Raw genomic sequence first — 18622 nt, forward strand, 5'->3', positions numbered from 1 at the left:
CATAAAAGTGGACCCAAGCCCAAGGAATATTTTTAGCACATTGCTGCATGATTTAGAGTACTCTCCACAGCAACCCTATAAGGAAAGTTTTATTAAATAAATCACTGAATTTGTGAGTGAATTGAGATTCAGAAAGTTAAATAATTTGCCTAGGGCGATAGAGCCAGGAATTTTCAGATCCAGAATTTGAACCTAAGTTTGGTGTGGCCCCAGTATCTGAGTTCTTAGCCAATAGGATACATTGCTATTATAATTAAAAAAAAAAAAAAAAAAAAGCTTTTTTTTGTTAGTCAGTTTGAGATTAGCCAAAATATATACATATATACATACATATATACATATATATATATTTCAGCTGATCTCAAATCGACTAATATATGTATAGTCTGGAGCCAGATTCACCACTAACAAGCTGTGTGATCTTGACCAAGTGACTTAACCTCCCTGTGCCTCAGCTTCCCTATCAGTAACACAGGGATAATAACAGGACTTTCCTTATAAAACTGCTATGAAGATTAAATGAGTTAATACATAAAGTGGTGAGAAAGTATCTAGCAAATAGTAAGTGGTATATATGGTTTGTTGAAAAATATTTAAAGATAGATTGTAATATCTATCAGGAAGGAAGTGAGGTCACTTAGGGTGGTTCCTCTTTTGATGTCCCCAGAGTGTCCCAGAAGGGCACTGCTAATCCGGGAAGTTGAGAAGCCCACCTGTCAGAGGCTCTCTGTTGCCACCAGCTGGGCCTGGCCATGACATCGTGAAGAAACCATTTGCAGTGGTCAGCCCCTTGGCTCATCCTCACAGATGCTCAGCTGCACGGCTTGGCACAGCTTGGCTCTGGGTCCCTCCTATCTCTGTCTTGTCTCTAAGAGCAGATTGCAGAGTCTCTGAAAATGCAAGCACGTATTTCCTACCTACATTCTCCCCCAGTGCTGGTTTGGTGGGAGCCCTACTATGCCTTCCAGCCGCTCATTGGGTTGATAGCATTTGTTTCCTGGCCTGGAGCTGGAGGGGAAAGGGCTTCATCAGAGAGAAGCCAGACCCCAGCTTGGGAGTATTGCTCATTACTGGGCGGGAGAGCTAGGGTGTGTGTTTAGATTCTATACTGTCTGACTTGGTTTTACATTATGGAATGCCTTAGCACTTTCCCAAGTTGTTTGACCTTCTTGCCTTTCTGAAAACCTCATCCCTGTCAAGTTGTGGTGAGAGTCCTCTGAGCGGCAGGTAGACATCCTCAAAGTCACGGTGCTGGGATAAGCAGGTCAACATGATTCCACGTGAGAACAGTCACCTGAACTGTCACCATGAGCCCGACTTAAGGGATGCTGACTCCATCCCTGCCTTTCCTTTAGCAAAAGCACTGCACATATTGGCCATATGTAAGAATCTGATAGAGATCCAGAGGCTCCTCGAGGGACCCCAGTTGAATTTCAGAGGGGCCATCAATCCCCTGTAATGATATGGAAAATTTTGTGAATTATGTGCAGTTTTCTGGAATGAAGGCAAAATTCTCATAGTAGTCCATGCATCAAAATATGAGTTAAGAAACACCACTTCTCCTCAGAAGAGGCATTAGTATGGGAAAGAGCCCAGGCTAAGACAACCCTAGAGGTTGAGATGGTGCTTCAGCATCACAAAGGAAGGTGGCAGGATAATCTCTTCAGCACGCCTTCTCCTGGATCACCCTTTTCTCCTTCCCCACCCATGCTCTCGCTTTTTGCTGGTGTTCCCATGTGACCAGCCCACTTCCGTGGGCCTTGAACCTCCTCTGCTTGCGGGGGAGGGGGGGGGATTTCCCCACTCCCTGAACTCTTGGAGGAGGGGGAGGCTAGTCTTGCCCCAAGCCTCGAGGTGTCATCCAGCTCTCTGTATTGGCTTTGCTTGTGTCTTTCTTTGCCTCCAGTGGCTATTGGAGAGGTTGAGATCGAGTGAGGTGTTGAGGGTAAAGGAGATAAGGAGGCCATTCAGCTTGAGTTGCATACTGGCCAGCATTTCTTAGAATATTTACATCAGGTCACATGCCAGAAAAGGGCTTCACCAAGTAATTAGCACCCAGGGCTCTGCAGCCCCCGTTCAAGGTACAGCTCCTCGTTTACCAGCTATATTTCCTATATTTCATTCACTTCACCTCTCAGTGCCTCAGTTTTCTTGTCTCTAATGTAAGAAATCTAACAGGATCTATTTCATAGGGCTGTAGAGAGGATAAACAGGGAACACATATGGTGACATTGGTGCAGTGCCTGGCACAAAGTAAGCATTGAATATTTGTTCAAATGGTAGAACTGTGGTGATGATGATGAAGAAGAAGATGAAGAAGTAGGAGGGGAAAAAGGAGAAGGAGTAAAGAACTTTGCACATGATTGAGACACAGTTAATTTTCAGTAGCCAGATATCACATAGCAAGATGGATGGATGGATGGATGGATGGATGGATGGATGGATGGATGGATGACTGGCTGGATGGGTGGATGATGGATCGATGGACAGATGGTCAGTTGGTCATCAAATAAGTTTGGGACTATCTGGATCAAACAAGGTCAAGCAGGTTTCTATTCTTTTTCCTTGTAGGACATCTCAGGTGCTTTACTATGCTAATAGGCATCATAAATCCCCAAGAGGGAGAGACAGCAACCTGAATTTCTCCTACTTCTTTGGTCATGGGATTCTTTTTACAATGAAGCATCTCCTGAAGCTTCTATTATGCAGAGCATACTGGGAGATGAAAGTCCAGGTGCTTAGTCACCCAAAGAGAGAAGGATGCACATTGGACTCAGGTGTTTCAGCCAGTTCACAGGGAGTAGAGTATGTGCATGGGGTGTGGGCAGAAAGGCCCAGTTATGAGTTCTGGAGATTGTGCTATTTGGAGTGTCTCTGTGCCCAGCTCCTGCAGGGACCTGCAGCACAGATGCAGAAAATATAGGGAGGGCACAAAGCAAATTCCAGAGGAACAGCTGATAATCATCCCCCACTCTGAGAGTCCCCAGGGAGCATTTGTTTGCCTCAAGCAAGGTCAACAGATTCTCAAACCCAGTTGCCATCCATCCCAAGACAGGTCAGGGGTCGGTTCCTGAAGCATTGTTGATCTCAGCAGAGATGATGTGTGGGGTTGATATTCTTAGATTTGCTCATTCAGCCAGTCAGTCTGGCTTTCAGAGGAGAATCAGGTCAAGGAGCACTTAATGAACCAAGAGGAGCACGGTACTGCCTCTACCACTGGGGGTTCGAGTTTCTAATGATAATCAGCAGCCTCCTCACTTATAAGACCTACTGGAATTTTCTTTGTGCATCTGCATAACCATTTTTGGAGGTAATAGGGTGACCCAGTGTCCCAGATTCAAAGGCACTATCTTCATCATCCCCATAAACCCTCACTTGAAATTGAAATTCTCATATTTTGGTTTCAACACTATATCTTCTATGTACAGAAGCCACACAGACATCCTTGTTAGCCCCTGTGTCTTAATTTTTGGTTAGAATCATGGAAGAAGGAGATAAGCTCTTACACAAGAAGGCACATTGCAGGTTACTTTTTTGAGCACTATTTTATTTAACTATTAGAGGTTGAGGGAGAAAGCATTTTTATAACTCCTGGTTTGGGGGAGGTCTGATTTGAGCTGGTTTGATCCTCCAGACCCGCTGTTGCTAATGCTGTTTCCACTGCAACAGCTATGAGCACCCATTAAATGAGTGTCTGCTATGAGCCAGTCCCTCAGCTAAACATGTCTGCATGTTATTCTTTTTCAAATCTCCAGACCACCTATGAGTTATGGTTATTAATGATATTCTTATTTTACAGATAATGAATCTGGGGCCCAGAGAGGTTAGGTAATTTACACAAGAAGACACAGCTAGCAGTTGGTAGAAACTAGGCTTTTCATACGGGCAGTATGGCTCATTGTGAGCTCTTAACTACTATGATCTGGTGCTTTTGCAAGAGGGAAGCCAGTGGTGGCAAGAAGTGTCAGACTGTGAGGGAATAGTAGTGTCTTGGTGAGATGTAATGCTTAGGAGGCACTTGTCATTCTTGTAAGAACTTTCCATGCATCAATTCATTTACACATATTAATCCAAACCAGTCCATAAGAGGGGTTGGGGATATAGCTTCTCTTCCCAGGATGTCACTTTCCCAGTTGAGGATACAAATGAAGTGGCTATAACTTGAGGAACATCTGGTCTATGGCTTAGTACGTCCTACCCACAGTCTGTGGAAGCTTTTCCTGTGGAAGATCTTGCCTCCCTGGTAATCAGCTCGATGGTTTCAGTGTCCCCTCTGGTGGGAACTCCTCTGTCTGTCCCCAGTGTCAGGACCATAAACATTATGTAGCATCTCATGGAATTTACCTTTGAGGTCCATGCTATTCTCACCTGCATTGGATGGGGTTTGAATACATGCCTGGTGGTGAGTGGAGTTTATCAATGTGGGTTCAAGTTGTTACCCTAGAGTGGGCACTCTTGATCATCTAGCAGATACTAGGGGCATGTGGAAGGGAAAACTGGCTCTTGGTAACTAACAAAGCATACATTTTGCAGTTTAAACTCAGACAAATGACATAACCTCTCTGAACCTCCATCTTACCCTGTGGACACCACAGGTGATTCTCAAGTGCTTACTGAGCATCTGCTCTAAGCCCAGTCCTATGAGAAAGACAGGAAAACAAAATGATTGAGGATGAGGTAGAAAAGATAAAATGGATCTTACCTGGATGTGGTCACCAGCCAGGTCTTTACCGTCCTAGGACAAATCACTGCTGGTCTTTTGGGGGCTTAGACGGGTAGGTTGTGAGTGCTGGAGAAGGTGGGGAGGCTGCCTGAGGAGCCCACACTTGCTGTTTGTGAAGGAGGGGGTGTCCTCAACAAGCGGCCATGTGAGGGGCAGAAAGAAGGCTCCAAAAGAGACATCAGTGTGGGTACTGGTGGGGCGCAGAGAAAGCAAACTTGACATAGCACAGAGATGATTAGGAAACAATTTTACACAGGTACACTAAAGACCTTCTGAGGAAAAAAATAAAAAATAAAAACACATCAGACCTTTGTGAACACCTTCCAAGTGCCAGGAACACACATGCACAACCAGTCATTTCTCGGCAGCAGCCTGCCTGTGAGGAGCTACAGATGTTGGGTCACTTCACCCCCAAGGAGACTAGGGCTCAGGACTGAGGATCTTATCCTAGGTCAGATCCAACATCCCAACCCCCAGCCTCTCCAACTTTGAGACTCAGGCTTTTGCTACTATGCCAGGATACCCCCGGGTCACTTGAGACAAATTTAGAGACACAGGTAGCCCTCAATTGTCCAGAGACCCCTGCGCCCCTCTGTTTGACTCACGTGTTCCCAAAGCAGCCATTCAGCCAGTCATTCTCGGAGACTTTGTTTGTCTAGTCACCACTTCAGAGTCATTGGTTGAACAAGAAGGACTGGCAGGCTTCTTCATCTGAGCCAGTCTACCTTCCAGAGGAATAGTCACACTTCACAGAATTCTTGTACCTTGCTAAGGTGATGCTAGAACAAAGGTGATGGTATAGCTCATTCTGCCTGCTGTCATGGGGAAGGCTTTGCAGAAGACGTAACATTTGATCAGGCCAGCAAGTTTGAATTGGAAGGAAGGAAGGAAGGAAAGAAGGATGGAAGAACGAATAGTTCTGAATAGCAGGCCAGCTTGTACAGAGGCTTGGATCTATAAAAATGTATGGAAAAGGCAACTTGCCAGACTGATTTGCAGGGGAAAAAAAGTGATTTGTAGAAGGAAGGGCACTGTGTATTAGAGAATGAATCTGGAAAACTAAAGGTGAGGACTATCATGAAGGGCCTTGAATACTGTAGGAAACTGTCTCTTCCCCAACTTGGCCTGGAAATGGTATGGGATGAGTGGTTCAATATTCTGCATAGATCCGTATGGTCAGATAAACACTGTCAATGTCCAAAAGATAGGGAATGCAATTAATATTGTCAGAGAAACACTCTGTTTTATGGTTTTTATTTTGTTCTGTTTCACTGGTCAACGAGTAGCAACTGACATTTGGCTTCTTTTCAGGAAGCAGATAAAGAATAGTGGAGATAGTCTCACAGAGTCTGATTCTCCTGAGCTATGGAGGAGGCAGATCCTTTCCAGACTTCAGGGATTGTTGGTACAAGGAAATGTAGCTCAAAGTTTCTAGATCTTCCAGGCTTTCAAGAGATACTATATATCTAAATTTTACATGAGATGCTTCAATTTAAAAATATCACCTCTCTTTTACACAGTGCATACAAACCATCACCATCGTCATCATCAACATTCTCCTCCTCCTCTCCTTCATCCTCCTCCTCAGACTGAATTTGGTCCATGAGGCTACAGTTGGCTCTGTTGACCAACAGAATCCATATGGCAGCAACTGGTCTTCTCTAAGTGCTGTCCTCTCCCAACCTCCAGCCAACACTTGTGTTACTTTTCTCTTTCCTTCTCCTACATGAGTGTTTAAACTTTGGGTGGCTGCCACTCACAAAGGCTGGTGGCAATCAGCGTAATCCTCATGTTTGCTCTCGGATGTGGGAAGGAGATGCGGTGTCTGACCTCGACAGAGGAACCACTTTAATCTAAGGAAGGGGAAAGAGAAGGCAGTCTCCAAGAACAGAGTGTCATCATGGAAGGTGGGGAAAGAAGATGGAAGGTGGGGTTTATTGCTTATTTGTTTTCTATTTGTTTTTTATTTTTCCGGAGAGGGAGGTAAGATTGAACTATCAAAGCCTGGCTAAGATAAAAAAATCTCCTGATGGAAATCCCTAACACAGGGAAGATCGACAGAACTAGCACCAAGGAAGTGACAGGAAAATCAAGAAGTACGTGGAGAAGCTGAGGGCAACCAAAAAGGAGGATGTATTTGCTATTGTATTAAAGTCTGACTTTCAGAGCTTTAATTAAAATACATGCTCTCAATTAGGGGTCAATAAACCGTGGTTTGTGAGCCAAACCTAGCCCATTACCCATTTTTATGACCCTTAAGCTTAGAATAATTTTTATACTTTTTCAAGAAGGGAAAAAAATCAAAGGAAGATCTCATGGCAGGTGAAAATTATAGGAAATTCAAATTTCAGTGTTTCTGTATTGTAACTGCTTTCATATGTCAGTAGCGGCTTTGAGTGGTTACAGCAGAGAGCTAAGGTCCTCAACACCTGAGCTATTTATCATCTGCCCATTTATAGAATCAAGTTTGTCATCCTGTTTGGGATGACCATAGCAAATATTGGTGCATGGCCCTTCGCTTGAATTCTATGTTTCTGAGGCCTACCTGTGACTCCTCACCACTGTTTCCTCTGTTCTCTACTTTATTCTTTTATTCTACATTTTCAAAGTTCCTGCAAAAAAACCCATGAATTTAATACCACACACTAGACGTTGGATAGCCATCATTTATCATGAGTCGTGCGCACTATCCAGTGGTGAGGAGGAATGAGCAGAACGCGGTGTCTGCCTTTTAGCAGAGGAAGTGGATTTAAGAAGAAAGAATTATTGTCTAGTAATACTAGGTGCTTCTTATTTGGAAAAACAGAACCTGTGTTTGGAATAAGAGGTTTTGTTTAATGGTTGTCATTAAATTTTATGTTTTATTATTTCATGATGTTTTTGAGGTGGGTTTGGAACAAGGATATATTCCAATTTGTACAGTTCCAAAAATATAACTACTACGGATGATACGTGACAGTAATATATGAATATACAATCAGAATCAGAGACAATGTGAATAGCAGTAGTTAGGACTGGAGGTGGTGAGGACAGGGAGACAAGAACACAAATATGCAGGCAGTAAAGGCCAACACAATGGACAGAGTTGAACTTCTTATTTGGCTTTAAGCTTCCTGGCAGTCAAAATGAAAAGGGTCACAAAACAGTTAGCCCTTATCTTAAGAGAAAGGAGGAAATGGATGCTCATTACTCAGGACCAGCAAAAACTTCTGTATCATGGAGTTCTTTAAAAGAAAAAAGAAAATGCCCTCTGCAAAGGGTATAGCTATGTATTTATATGCCCCATATATAATGCATTTCTGATTTCTCTCTGAACTCATCAGGTTCTTTAGCCAAAACAATATATACAGTAATGAATACAATGATCCTTCATATTTATGTAACTGTGCAGTTTCCACAACACTCCCAGAATTTTGCTCTTTGGAGCAGTCTTGGTAATGAGTAAGTGGATATTGTTACCTCTGTTGTAGTTTAGGAAACTAAGCATCTAAATGTGTAAGTTCCTGGCCTTAGTGATCAAATTATTTCCTGCCTCCTCCTCCAATGGTCTTTCCATTTTGTAACACTGAAGAGATATAATCCAATCTGACCCAGCCCTTACCAAAGTAATGAATAGCTCTCCCATCCGGGGAAGCTGTCTCATGGAGATGCCTCTGTCCTCCCTGGTAACTTCTCAGAAGCGCGGTGTTGAAAGTCGTAGTCAAAAGCTAAAATTAGAAACAGTATCAGGCTGTTAAGTAAGAGGGGTCAACTTGCAGCTGTTACTGGAGCTTTCTGAATTGTAACAGTGTGGCCACTTTGATACACAAGAATCAATTACAGAGAAACCTTGTCAAGATGGCCAAAATTCAGCCTTAAATAATTGAATTCTCTGCCAAACGCCGTCCACTGTCGTTATCTAGAAATGTAATTATGCAGCTAAATCAAGCAACTAAAATTAGTGTAGTGTAAAAACACCTTGGCTATCTAAAAGTGGAGGGATTGACATTTGGATTTAGAAAAAGCCAATAGTTGAATATGTTTTGTGGTGTCTGAAGCTCTCGGAGTTTTACAAAATCTATATCCTGTGTCCTGCTAGAGTTAGAGGTGGAATGTGGCAAGCGGATATTCGGTTTGAAGGTGATTTCCAATGATCCCTGGACCTTCAGCGCTAGCTGAGCGGACTTGCTTTGTCTGTTTCACATCCTTGCTCTCAAAATTGGGGAGCTCTCAACCGGCCCACATGCCTTCCTGCTATGAGTGACGATTTGAATGTATCTGCACCTTTGATCTGAAGCCAGAGATGTGTCCATACTGACTGCCAGGAAAACAGGAAACACGAGATACGAATGGCTGATAGCCTATATAGTATTGTACACAGGGTATGATGGCAGGGACTTTGTCATACAACCCTATGAGGTAGGGTTTGTTATCACTCAGTTTTCCAAATGAGGAAACCAAGGCTCAGAGACTCTGACTGTGAGAAAACAATTCAACCAGTGTGAGCCCCCTTTCCTGTGTGTTGCCTGGAACTGATAGTAAATAGTTCAGAGAGTTGTGAGAATAAATGACATGACCCATGTAAATAACTTAGTTCATTCTCTGTGCATAGCACTCTGCAAATGTTAGCTGGCGTGATTATTGTATTATTTGCACAGATTGCCCCTTTAAAATTAAAACCAGAGAGAGAGAGAAAGAAGCACAAACTACCACCTTAGCTTCTTTTGATCAGTACCACAGGCTGCCCACATTAACCTACTTGAGTTTTAAGTGGCAACTGATAATCGTATCAATTTACATTCTCAGTTTTTCTTGGTAAAAATCCCATGCAGACTCTGTCCCTTGCCTTTTGCCCCAGTTCATTAGGAAGAGCCCAAATCCTATAGCCTGACTGCCTCTCTCTCTGTCATTTGGTCTCTCTCTCACTCTCTCTGAGAACTAAATTAATGAAGAGTATTTGGTTAGTCATGTTAGGCAAGCCGTTCCCAAAATAGCACCTTCCATTTTGGTAGCTTCAACTCTGCAGCTGCTGTGTCTCTTCGTCGTCTGGGAAGAAAACTTTCACATTAAGAGTTGCTGATGCGGATTTTCTTTCTTTCCCCTCTCCGCGTTGATGAGCGCTTGGCTCCTGACAGAAGCGATTTGGCTCTCAGCTTTGTAGTTCCGAAGAAGTTGGGTCTATAGATTTTCCCCTAACTCTCCATTGATGTGTTGAGCTTCAGAGGGAATAATACCTTCACGTAAAGCATGTTGCCTTCTCAAGGAGTCCTCCTGCATCCCTATGGCGTGCCTATGATTGTTCCAGCAGCCCCCTACTTCCCCGGACTGATCCAGGTAATTCAAGGCCACTGCCAGCAAGCAACTTAACTCCAGAGCGCTCGGAGTAATAATTGGAATTTTTATGGTTGAGAAAGCAAACACTTTTAATACAGGAAAAAGCCCTCGTGTAGTCAGTGGGAAGACAGTAGGAAATCAAAAAGATGGATCACCCTAATCTGGCTATTGACATCTCTCATGGCTGAATAAATGGTGTAGTTGAGCTATATTTGCTTGTATTGATCTGGGTGCTGTTTAACATTCATGCCTTTGCTTCAGGAGGTTGACCACAGGGCAAAGGATTTGCTCTCCTTCCCAGCTTTCTGAGGGACTCAGTCTCCCAGAGCAGATCATGAGGCAAAGTAACTTATCATGAGGTGACTTGGTTAAGAGCTTTAACCCAGAAAATAGAAGGAGTATGAAATATGCATTAATTCATATGTTTGCCTTCATGTGGATTGTCTGTTTTCATCGGAGCCCCCCTCCACCCCAACCTGGGTTGAGGGGTGGCATTGAGGCAAAAAGGAACACTCTGTTGATGGTTAATTTATGAAGTTCAGAGATTATTCTAGGAATCCCTTACCAGCTGTTTACTTCTTAATGATGGCAAGAAAGTGGAGGATTGAAATGTGCGTTGGTTTTACTTTAAGGCTATTAATTCTGTGCAGGGAGAATCATCTACCAATAAGATGCTTGGGATTTTTTTTTTTCCCTTACCATAAGTTTGTCTTTTTAAACAAGCATTGGCTTCTGGGTGTGTGTCTGAAGTTTGTGGAAAGCTAACACTGAGTCAGTGACAGAGCCTGAACATCGTGGGAAACCCAGATGGTTAAGTGGTTGTTGTTTGTTTGTTATTTGTTTGAGAACAGCCATCCCTTTGTAATAAATCTATTACAATCCTGTTTCTACAGGAAAGGAAAGCTAAATGTCTTTTGTGTTCACTGCCCTTTCACCTTTATTCCTGCCTCCCCAACTATATTTTAAAATTCTGCAATACCCTAGCTTGTTAATTGAAATTTCTGGGGGAGGGTTCTGGTCAAACACATTTTTTCCCCTTTTCCAAATGGTGCTTGTGAACTGTAAGAACTTTGGTGATTTGAGACATGCAGGGGCGATTTACATACTAACAAAACATTCTGTCATCCTAGATTTATGGCCATTGGTCAGTTTGGAAACTCCTATATGGTGTGTGAGAAATAAGTGGACCGTCTGAAGAATGGTCCTTCACAACATGGAAATTGTTCCATCTTTCCTGGCGTAAGCAGGCCCGTGGGGTGCGCATGGAGTCTGAAGCAGGACTCCATGGCAAACTGGAACGCCTTTTGCTTCTATTGGAAACTTGGGGTGAAGGTCGGCTGTTGGAGTTTTGTCAGACCCTCTGCCGCCCTGTCCGATAAATAATTACAAGCAAATCGTGCCCTTCACCCTATGCTGATTGATGCTGAAATTGCTTTTGAAAGTTCTCATAAGTTCCTGTTATAGATTAAGTGCCGGTGTAGGAAAAATAGTGGCACCCACTGAAATGGGTGAATGTAATCAGGCTTAATGGACTTGAGAGCTTGTTGGGAATTAAATAACTATCGATTTGCTGGAATGTTGCTGTCATTACGAAATGCCACTCTGGACGTATTACCCCAGTGATAGATGAGGAGACGCACAGGGCAACTGAGAAATTGGGGAGGTCCTATTTCTTCTTCCTTTGAAGAGTGTTTGAGAAACATATCCAGTTATTTTTGGAAGGAACAAGTGATTTTACTTGCAAATCTCAGCCCTATCATACTTTGTTTTCCCAAGTGACACTTCTGGTAACTAGTTACCCATAAGTCAGGAGAGCAGTGCAGCGAGGAGCCTCTAGACCAGCTGCTGTGACATATTCAACTTCTTCCTCTCCCACTCCCCCAGAACACACTGAAACGCGATGGCTAGAAAGAGACTTAGCTTCATTTCTGGTTTGCTAAGAGAGCCTATGTTATTTACCTGTTGGCATCAAGAAACTCAAATCACCCCACTGCAGTAACATTTGCAAGGGGAGGACATGCAGCTCAAAGGGAGAAAAATTGTAACACACACACACACACACTCACACTCATCTTCCAGCTGAGGCTTCTGACACCAGCTGTCCTGTATCCCAGCAGGTTGTATCGGCTTGCTTACCAATTCCTTGACCTTGTATTTTTTTTTACCAACTCTTCAAGAGTTGCAGGTACTTTCCTATATTCCTATAGGGGTGTAAGGTGCCACCCACACCTTAATAATGTCATCAGCAAGGCATTAAAGTGATCCAAAATAGTGTGTGTACTCCATCATCGGTAGTAAGTTCCCTGTGACTGGAAATATGCAAACAGAGCTGTCGTGGCCACTTGACAGGGTTGTTGGATCAGAGTTTGAGATTCCTCCCAAGGTCTTTCCAACCTCAAGAGCCAACAATTCTGTGGCAGAAGAACTTCTGTTTCATAATTCTTTCAAGTGCCACTTTTTTATTCATACTAGCATTGCCCTGTTTTGGTCCGCTCGGTTGAAGAAAAAACAAATAATTGACCAGACATCATAACAGGCTTTAAGGAAGCATCATGTTGTCTAGCAAAAAAAAAAACCAAAAAAACAGAGAGTGGAGTTGTTTTCTACTAATTCTAGGGCTGTTACTCACCAGGGTCTTTTGTTTCCAGAAGTTACCGCTGATCCCCACCTGCCATCCCTTAGGAAAGCCAGAATGACTACCATATTGGATCTCCTGAACCCATCATCTCATGTCTAAACTTGTTGAATATATAGCAAGGTGGATAGTTTCTCCTTCTAGCCATGTAAGGAATTCCAGAATGGCCATGTGGAATTGAGCTGAACAGTTTGGATAGTTTCATGGGTAGTGAGAAACAGAAGAGAAGAAGAAAAGAGTAATGTTACCAAGTGTATTATATAAACATTACTTCTTTCCCTTGATATGGATCTCAATCTCAGACTCTTTGGATAAAAAGAAACAATGTATGTTCCTCTCGAACCTCTTTATTTACTTCTAAATGTTCAACAATACCTTGAATGATCGATGAGCTGTCTGATCTCAGAACAAAGAAAGCCTGACAAGTCAATTGTCAGTCGGTCTTGAATCCAGAAGTTACCGACATGACTAATCCAAGCCATGGACCACAGCTGCACCATCCCAAGCGACATAAGAAAACACTGGCTTTGTAAGTGATTAGTCTGTTTGTTTAGCATTTAGGTCCAATGAGCCCTTGGCTCTAGGTTGCAAGTTCAGACTTGCACCCCTCACTGTAGATATCTGTCCAAAAGGTGTGCCCTTTGATGATACATGGCTGGATCATTCTCCATACTGGGGCAAGTAATTCCCATCTCATCTAGGTATTACAGATAATGGATCTGTAAGATATTTTCCTAGATGGAAGATGGTGTGAACAGAGCCCCATCCATCTCCCCACGCATTTGTTAATTTAGTTATTCATTCACTGCTAACATATTCCACATCAGACACTGCTCTGGATCCCCAGGACACAAAAGTTGTAGTTATAGCCACTGACCTGTAGGTTCACAGCCCGTGGAAGAGAACACTAGATCAACACAAAGCTGATACTGCAATGAAAGTATTAGAAAAGAATGACAGGGAACAGTTATTGAGTATTTGTCATGAGCCAGGTGTTGTGCTAAATGCATATAGGTATATTTCCTCAATTTGTTCTTACAAAACCCTAATGTTGGGTACTCTGGGCCTACCATCCCTTATCTGTAATTTTAAATTCCAAAAAGCTCTGTAAATCAAGGTTTTTTGGGGGGCGGAGTTTGGCACCAAAACTCATTTGGGAAGCAATCTTGACCTGAAATGATGGGTGGCTATTTATAGACTTTCTTTATCCCACTTAGAGTGAATATTCATATATTTTGCTACAGGGGTATTTATGTGTTTGATTTTAGAGTGCTGTCCCAGACCCTGCTGAGGGTGTTAAATAATCAGTGTTTCCACTGAAATACCTTTCTGAAAAAGACAATTCCCTGCCCCTCCCATAAAAATTTGAATTTCAAAATACAGATGACCCTAGAGATCTCAGATAAGGAATCACAGTCCTGCATTATGATGCCCTTTTTGCATATGAAGAAACTGAAATGTAACTTGTCCAAGGTCACAGGAATGTCAGTGACAATGCTGAGATTTGGATCAGGTATGTTGGGCCAGAGCCTTCCCTCTTCACCAATCTACTGTTGTGATGCATCCATGGCAATGCATTTGAAAATACAGGAGAGGGGGTAGATGGATGTCTCTTAGAGTAGGGAAGTGGCTGATTAAATGGGAAAGGTGGCATTTGAGTTGAGCTGGAGAGCACCAGCAGGCATTCATAGGGTAAGCTAAGGAGAATGCTCTTCCTAATAGAGCAGAGCACCTGGGTGAATTCATGGTGTTGGGGTGACACATCGAGATAGAGCTTCAGTATCTTCCCCAACCCATTGGCACTGTGGAATTTGACATTGTTTAAACATAGGACTCAAGAGTCCAAAGACATAGGTCAAAAGGGGCTGGGAGGAATCTCAGAAATGAAATGTCCGAGTGCTCGACACAGAAATGGGCTCCGAAATACTCTTCTGTGAATCCAGCAGGTGAGTGTCCACTTTGCTGGATTTGAGTTCTGAGCACTCTTTGCCATCTTTTCTCTCTGAGACTGTAAGCTCTCTGGAGGCCGAGTGCTTTCTAACTTAAACTTCACAGAGTAGGCGGCAGCAGAGAAATGCTGATTAGTGCCTGTCTGATGGGGATAGCAATGGAATGAGCAAACCCTGTACTCTGGATTTCGAAGCAGAAATCAACATCATTGAATTTGGCGATGCAGTTTATGACAGATCTGCATATACATTTGTAGCAATGCCAGGAATTATCAAAGCTCTGGTCTTGACAGTGGGCCAAGACTAACCATCCCCACAGAAAGATAGAGGAACATAGAAGGAACTTGCGGGTCATGTGGATACATTTCTGGGGGGACTTAAAAGACATAAACTTGTTTTCATCTGTGGCAAGTAGAGCCATTTTCAGATCCTCCTACTGCTGCCCTGCAATGTTATCTACATGTTTGGAGTATCTGCTGATGGGGAAAGAAATCAGATATAAATGCTAGTGGTGTCATTTACTTTGAGGTCGCTCCGTCTCAGTCACTAAGTGACTTTTCTGTACTGCCAAAGAGGCCATGTCAACAGCAGACTAAATTAAAAAGTCAGGGAGGTGGCAAGGAGAATTTGGAGTCAAACAGGTCTGGGTTGATATATTGGCTCTGGCATTTACTAAGCGTGTGGCCTTGGGCTTGTCAATTAACCTCTCCAAGGCTGTTTGCTCAGCTACAAAATGAAAGCAGGAATACCTGTCTTGCAAGGTGGTTGTGAGCTTTAAATGTGATTCATCTCCTCATTCAGCAATTATTTATTGAGCACCTACTGTATGTCAGGCTGTGAAGTAGGAAAGGGTGATGAGGCAGAATAGAAAACACACAAGACCGTTTTCAACACGAAGCTTACCTCCTAATACATAGGAAAGGTATACATATATATATATATATATCTTTATATATCTTTATATATCAGGGTAGATGTTTATTCTGCATTGTTCAAGAGAAAGAGAGAAAGAGAAAAAGAGAGGCATGATGAGTGTTTAGTCAAGACTCTTTTATTTGTAAGCAACAAAAATCTAATTGGAGAAAACATCTAGCTTCAGGCGCAGTTGAATTCAGAGGCTCCAACAACCCAAGTCATGTCTCTCCCAGACCCCACAGTGGTTGTCTTTTCCTGATCTTCATTCACAAGCACACCACATCTAAGTGGAGGCAAAAATGGTCCCCAAGCAACTCTGGACTTACATCCTAACCCAGCTTTGCAAGTCTCTTTCTCACTGTTCTTGCAAAAATTCCACATAGCAGTCTCCTTGGCTTATCTTGTGAACCATACCCACCCCCAAAGCAATCATCTTGAGTCACCGCTCGCATGGGAGCTGGAGGCTGTCGTCCTTCCAGACTGAGCTGTAAGGGGCTGTGAATAGGGGGAAAAAATGAGTCCTTTTCTCAAACTAGGGTGCTGGACAGGCAAATACCAGGTCCTCATGATCAGCAATACTTGCCGAAGCTATGACAGACATCCAGGCATGTTTTTTCTCCCCTGAACCCTTCATACACCCTCTCCAGAGAAGGAAGTATGGGATTCTGATCTTAATTATCCTCTTTGCCTGATGCCAGTGATCATACTCACCAGGCAGTTAACTGTCATCTAGTGCACCTTGCTTCTCCATTTATGATCCGATGTATCAAAGTAGGATATGGCAATTTTACTCAATGTTTTCCCACCTAAATTAATTACAGTAGTTTTCTCCCAGTACCGTATGGTATGTTTAGAGCATTCCCACTATTTTCCAGGTGAGGACACCAAGCATGATCTAGGGAAGTAAAGACAGTCTGATAAGGACATTCAGTAACACCACAACCAAAACAAGATTGGGCTTCTCATGCAGCAATATCATTTCTCTTATATTAGCAATACATACATAAATAAATATATAAAGAAAGAAAAACCAAAGCCTTCTAGTTAAGTTTGAAATAATGCGGACCATCCGTCGTTCCAAAGCACTTCGGAGATGCTAGCGACTTGCCCCGTTCTGTTTTATAGAAATGCACTTTTTTTAAAAAATTAAAAGATTAAAGGGACACTGTCAATCTCTTCTGATTAATATCAGTCCTATAAAAAGGATGTGTTTCTGCAGCAACCATCTGTCATTTTGATCATTTTAAAGGCATGCTATATCAGCAAGTCTGCTTTTTATAAGATGTTGGCATGGGACAAGCAGAGCTGGAGAGACTTGTGGATTTCACACTCCACTTTGCTGCTTTGGTGTTCAGCAATCTGAGCCTTTGATGGTGGAGCAGAGCCCCCTCCCTGTCTTTTAAAGGTTGTTTTGGGTAAGTGTTTTCCCCAGCTGATTTATGACAGAGATACTCACCCCTATTTATGTTTCTCTCACGTCTAAAGATAGTCCTGTCACACATGCATCCCACCAGCATGCAAGCACCCAATGCATCCACTTGATTAACTACTGAACCTTAAGAGGTGTCCAGAAACACTGAACTCAGTACCCCGCAGGTCTTTTCCTCTGGGCAACTGAGACCATTGTCTTCTGCAATGCCTAGTTCCTAGCTTGAGCTCCTTGGGTTGTAAAAGTCAGAGGCAGAGGTACTGTGACATTTATTAATTCATTATAATAATTATTTATGGGTTGTGGGTTCCATGTTGGGTTCTCTTCTAAGCTCTGGAGACATTGAGATGACTAAGACCCAGTCTCTGTCCTCGGAGATAGCGTGCATGGCCACACCATTGGCAGGAGAGTCAGAAGTTAAACACAACTGCTTGAAGGTAGAACTCTGTAGAATCTCAGCCCCACTCACCCTACCCAATATGGGGTCCTTACCACTGTCAGTAGCTTGGTAGTCAAGATGGATTTTTCTACAGTTGCAGGAAGATGGCTCCCTATAGATAGTTTCTCCATCTTTCCCGAATGACAGGGTTTCTGGTATGTTCCAGGAGACAAAGCGTAGGGTTTTTTTGTTTGCTTGTTTTGTTTTTTTTTCTGAGGAAGAAGGATGACAGCAAGAACTGTGCCTCTGAAGCAGTGGCCAGTTCTCTCTTGTCCTACCTTATATCTGGCTCAGAGTAATGCAGTGAGTTCAGCATATCATGCTGGGGGAAGAGGGTGGCCTCCTCAGCTGCTACTTTTCCATCTGCTCTCTAATCTGCACTGGCTCTTAGAGGTGGGGAGAATTTGGAGGGGGCAGTGAGCTTGTGCTTTCCAGGGTGTTCTCACCGAGTGCTCTCTGAGGAGCTATTTCTTCTCATTTCATGAGGCAGCACAGTTAATGACTGAGATCAGAGAGTTTAGAGTGTAGGATTTAGACCAGGGGAACCTGAATCTGGCTACGACCTTCTCCTGGTGACTTTGGGCAAGTTGCTTGACCTCTCTGAGCCTCCACTTGCTCATCTATAAAACAGTAGTCATGTGCCATATTCTCTACCTCCCAAAGTCAATGTCAGGAATAAAAGAGTGCAAAAGTAGCCACACCCAAGGCCTTTGCAGTAGAAGCACGATGCTATTCAGGCAGCATGACATCATGCCAAGGTCTAGGCACACCCCGCTCATAATCTGAGTAGGCATCTTGGCCCCTGTGTGATGTGGGGCTTCACCTCTCTGAGCTCCCATTGTCTCAACTTGACAGTGGGGGACAGTCTCACTCACTTCAGGAGGGAGCCCTGAAGATTTGGTGAGATGATGTTTGCGGCACATGGAAGACCGCACCAGCTCACCATAGGCACTCTGTAACGGATGGCCAGCATTGCCGCCCCATCGTGGTTTTTCTCACCGTCTCCTGGTTTGCTGCACTTTCTTTTTCATATGAAGATGCTCTAGGTTTGGGGGTGAGTGGACACATTTGTAGCTCTCTGTTCCCTCTCTCCGTGGAGATTCTCAATAACCAGGGACATGCCTTTTGGTCCAGCTGGACAGAGTAGGGTGCCATTGGGGAATGCTGTGGAGGAGAGAGAAAGAGATACATGTGTCACCCTGGGATTTGACATGCGTAG

At 43.3% G+C, this 18622-nt stretch overlaps 1 protein-coding gene across 2 annotated transcripts in view; it reads left to right on the forward strand.

Annotated features, from left to right (window-relative positions):
* Window positions 1–9949: 9949 nt before the first annotated feature.
* Window positions 9950–18622, forward strand: part of RBFOX1 (RNA binding fox-1 homolog 1) — a 332921-nt gene continuing 324248 nt past the window's right edge. For both annotated transcript variants that reach the window (XM_021698134.1, XM_021698135.1), the window contains exon 1: window positions 9950–10036. In XM_021698134.1, the coding sequence (XP_021553809.1) occupies window positions 9950–10036 (87 nt within the window). The remainder of the gene's footprint in view (window positions 10037–18622) is intronic.

The sequence above is a fragment of the Neomonachus schauinslandi genome, chromosome 5, assembly GCF_002201575.2.
Source record: "Neomonachus schauinslandi chromosome 5, ASM220157v2, whole genome shotgun sequence".
Taxonomy (NCBI): Eukaryota; Metazoa; Chordata; class Mammalia; order Carnivora; family Phocidae; genus Neomonachus; species Neomonachus schauinslandi.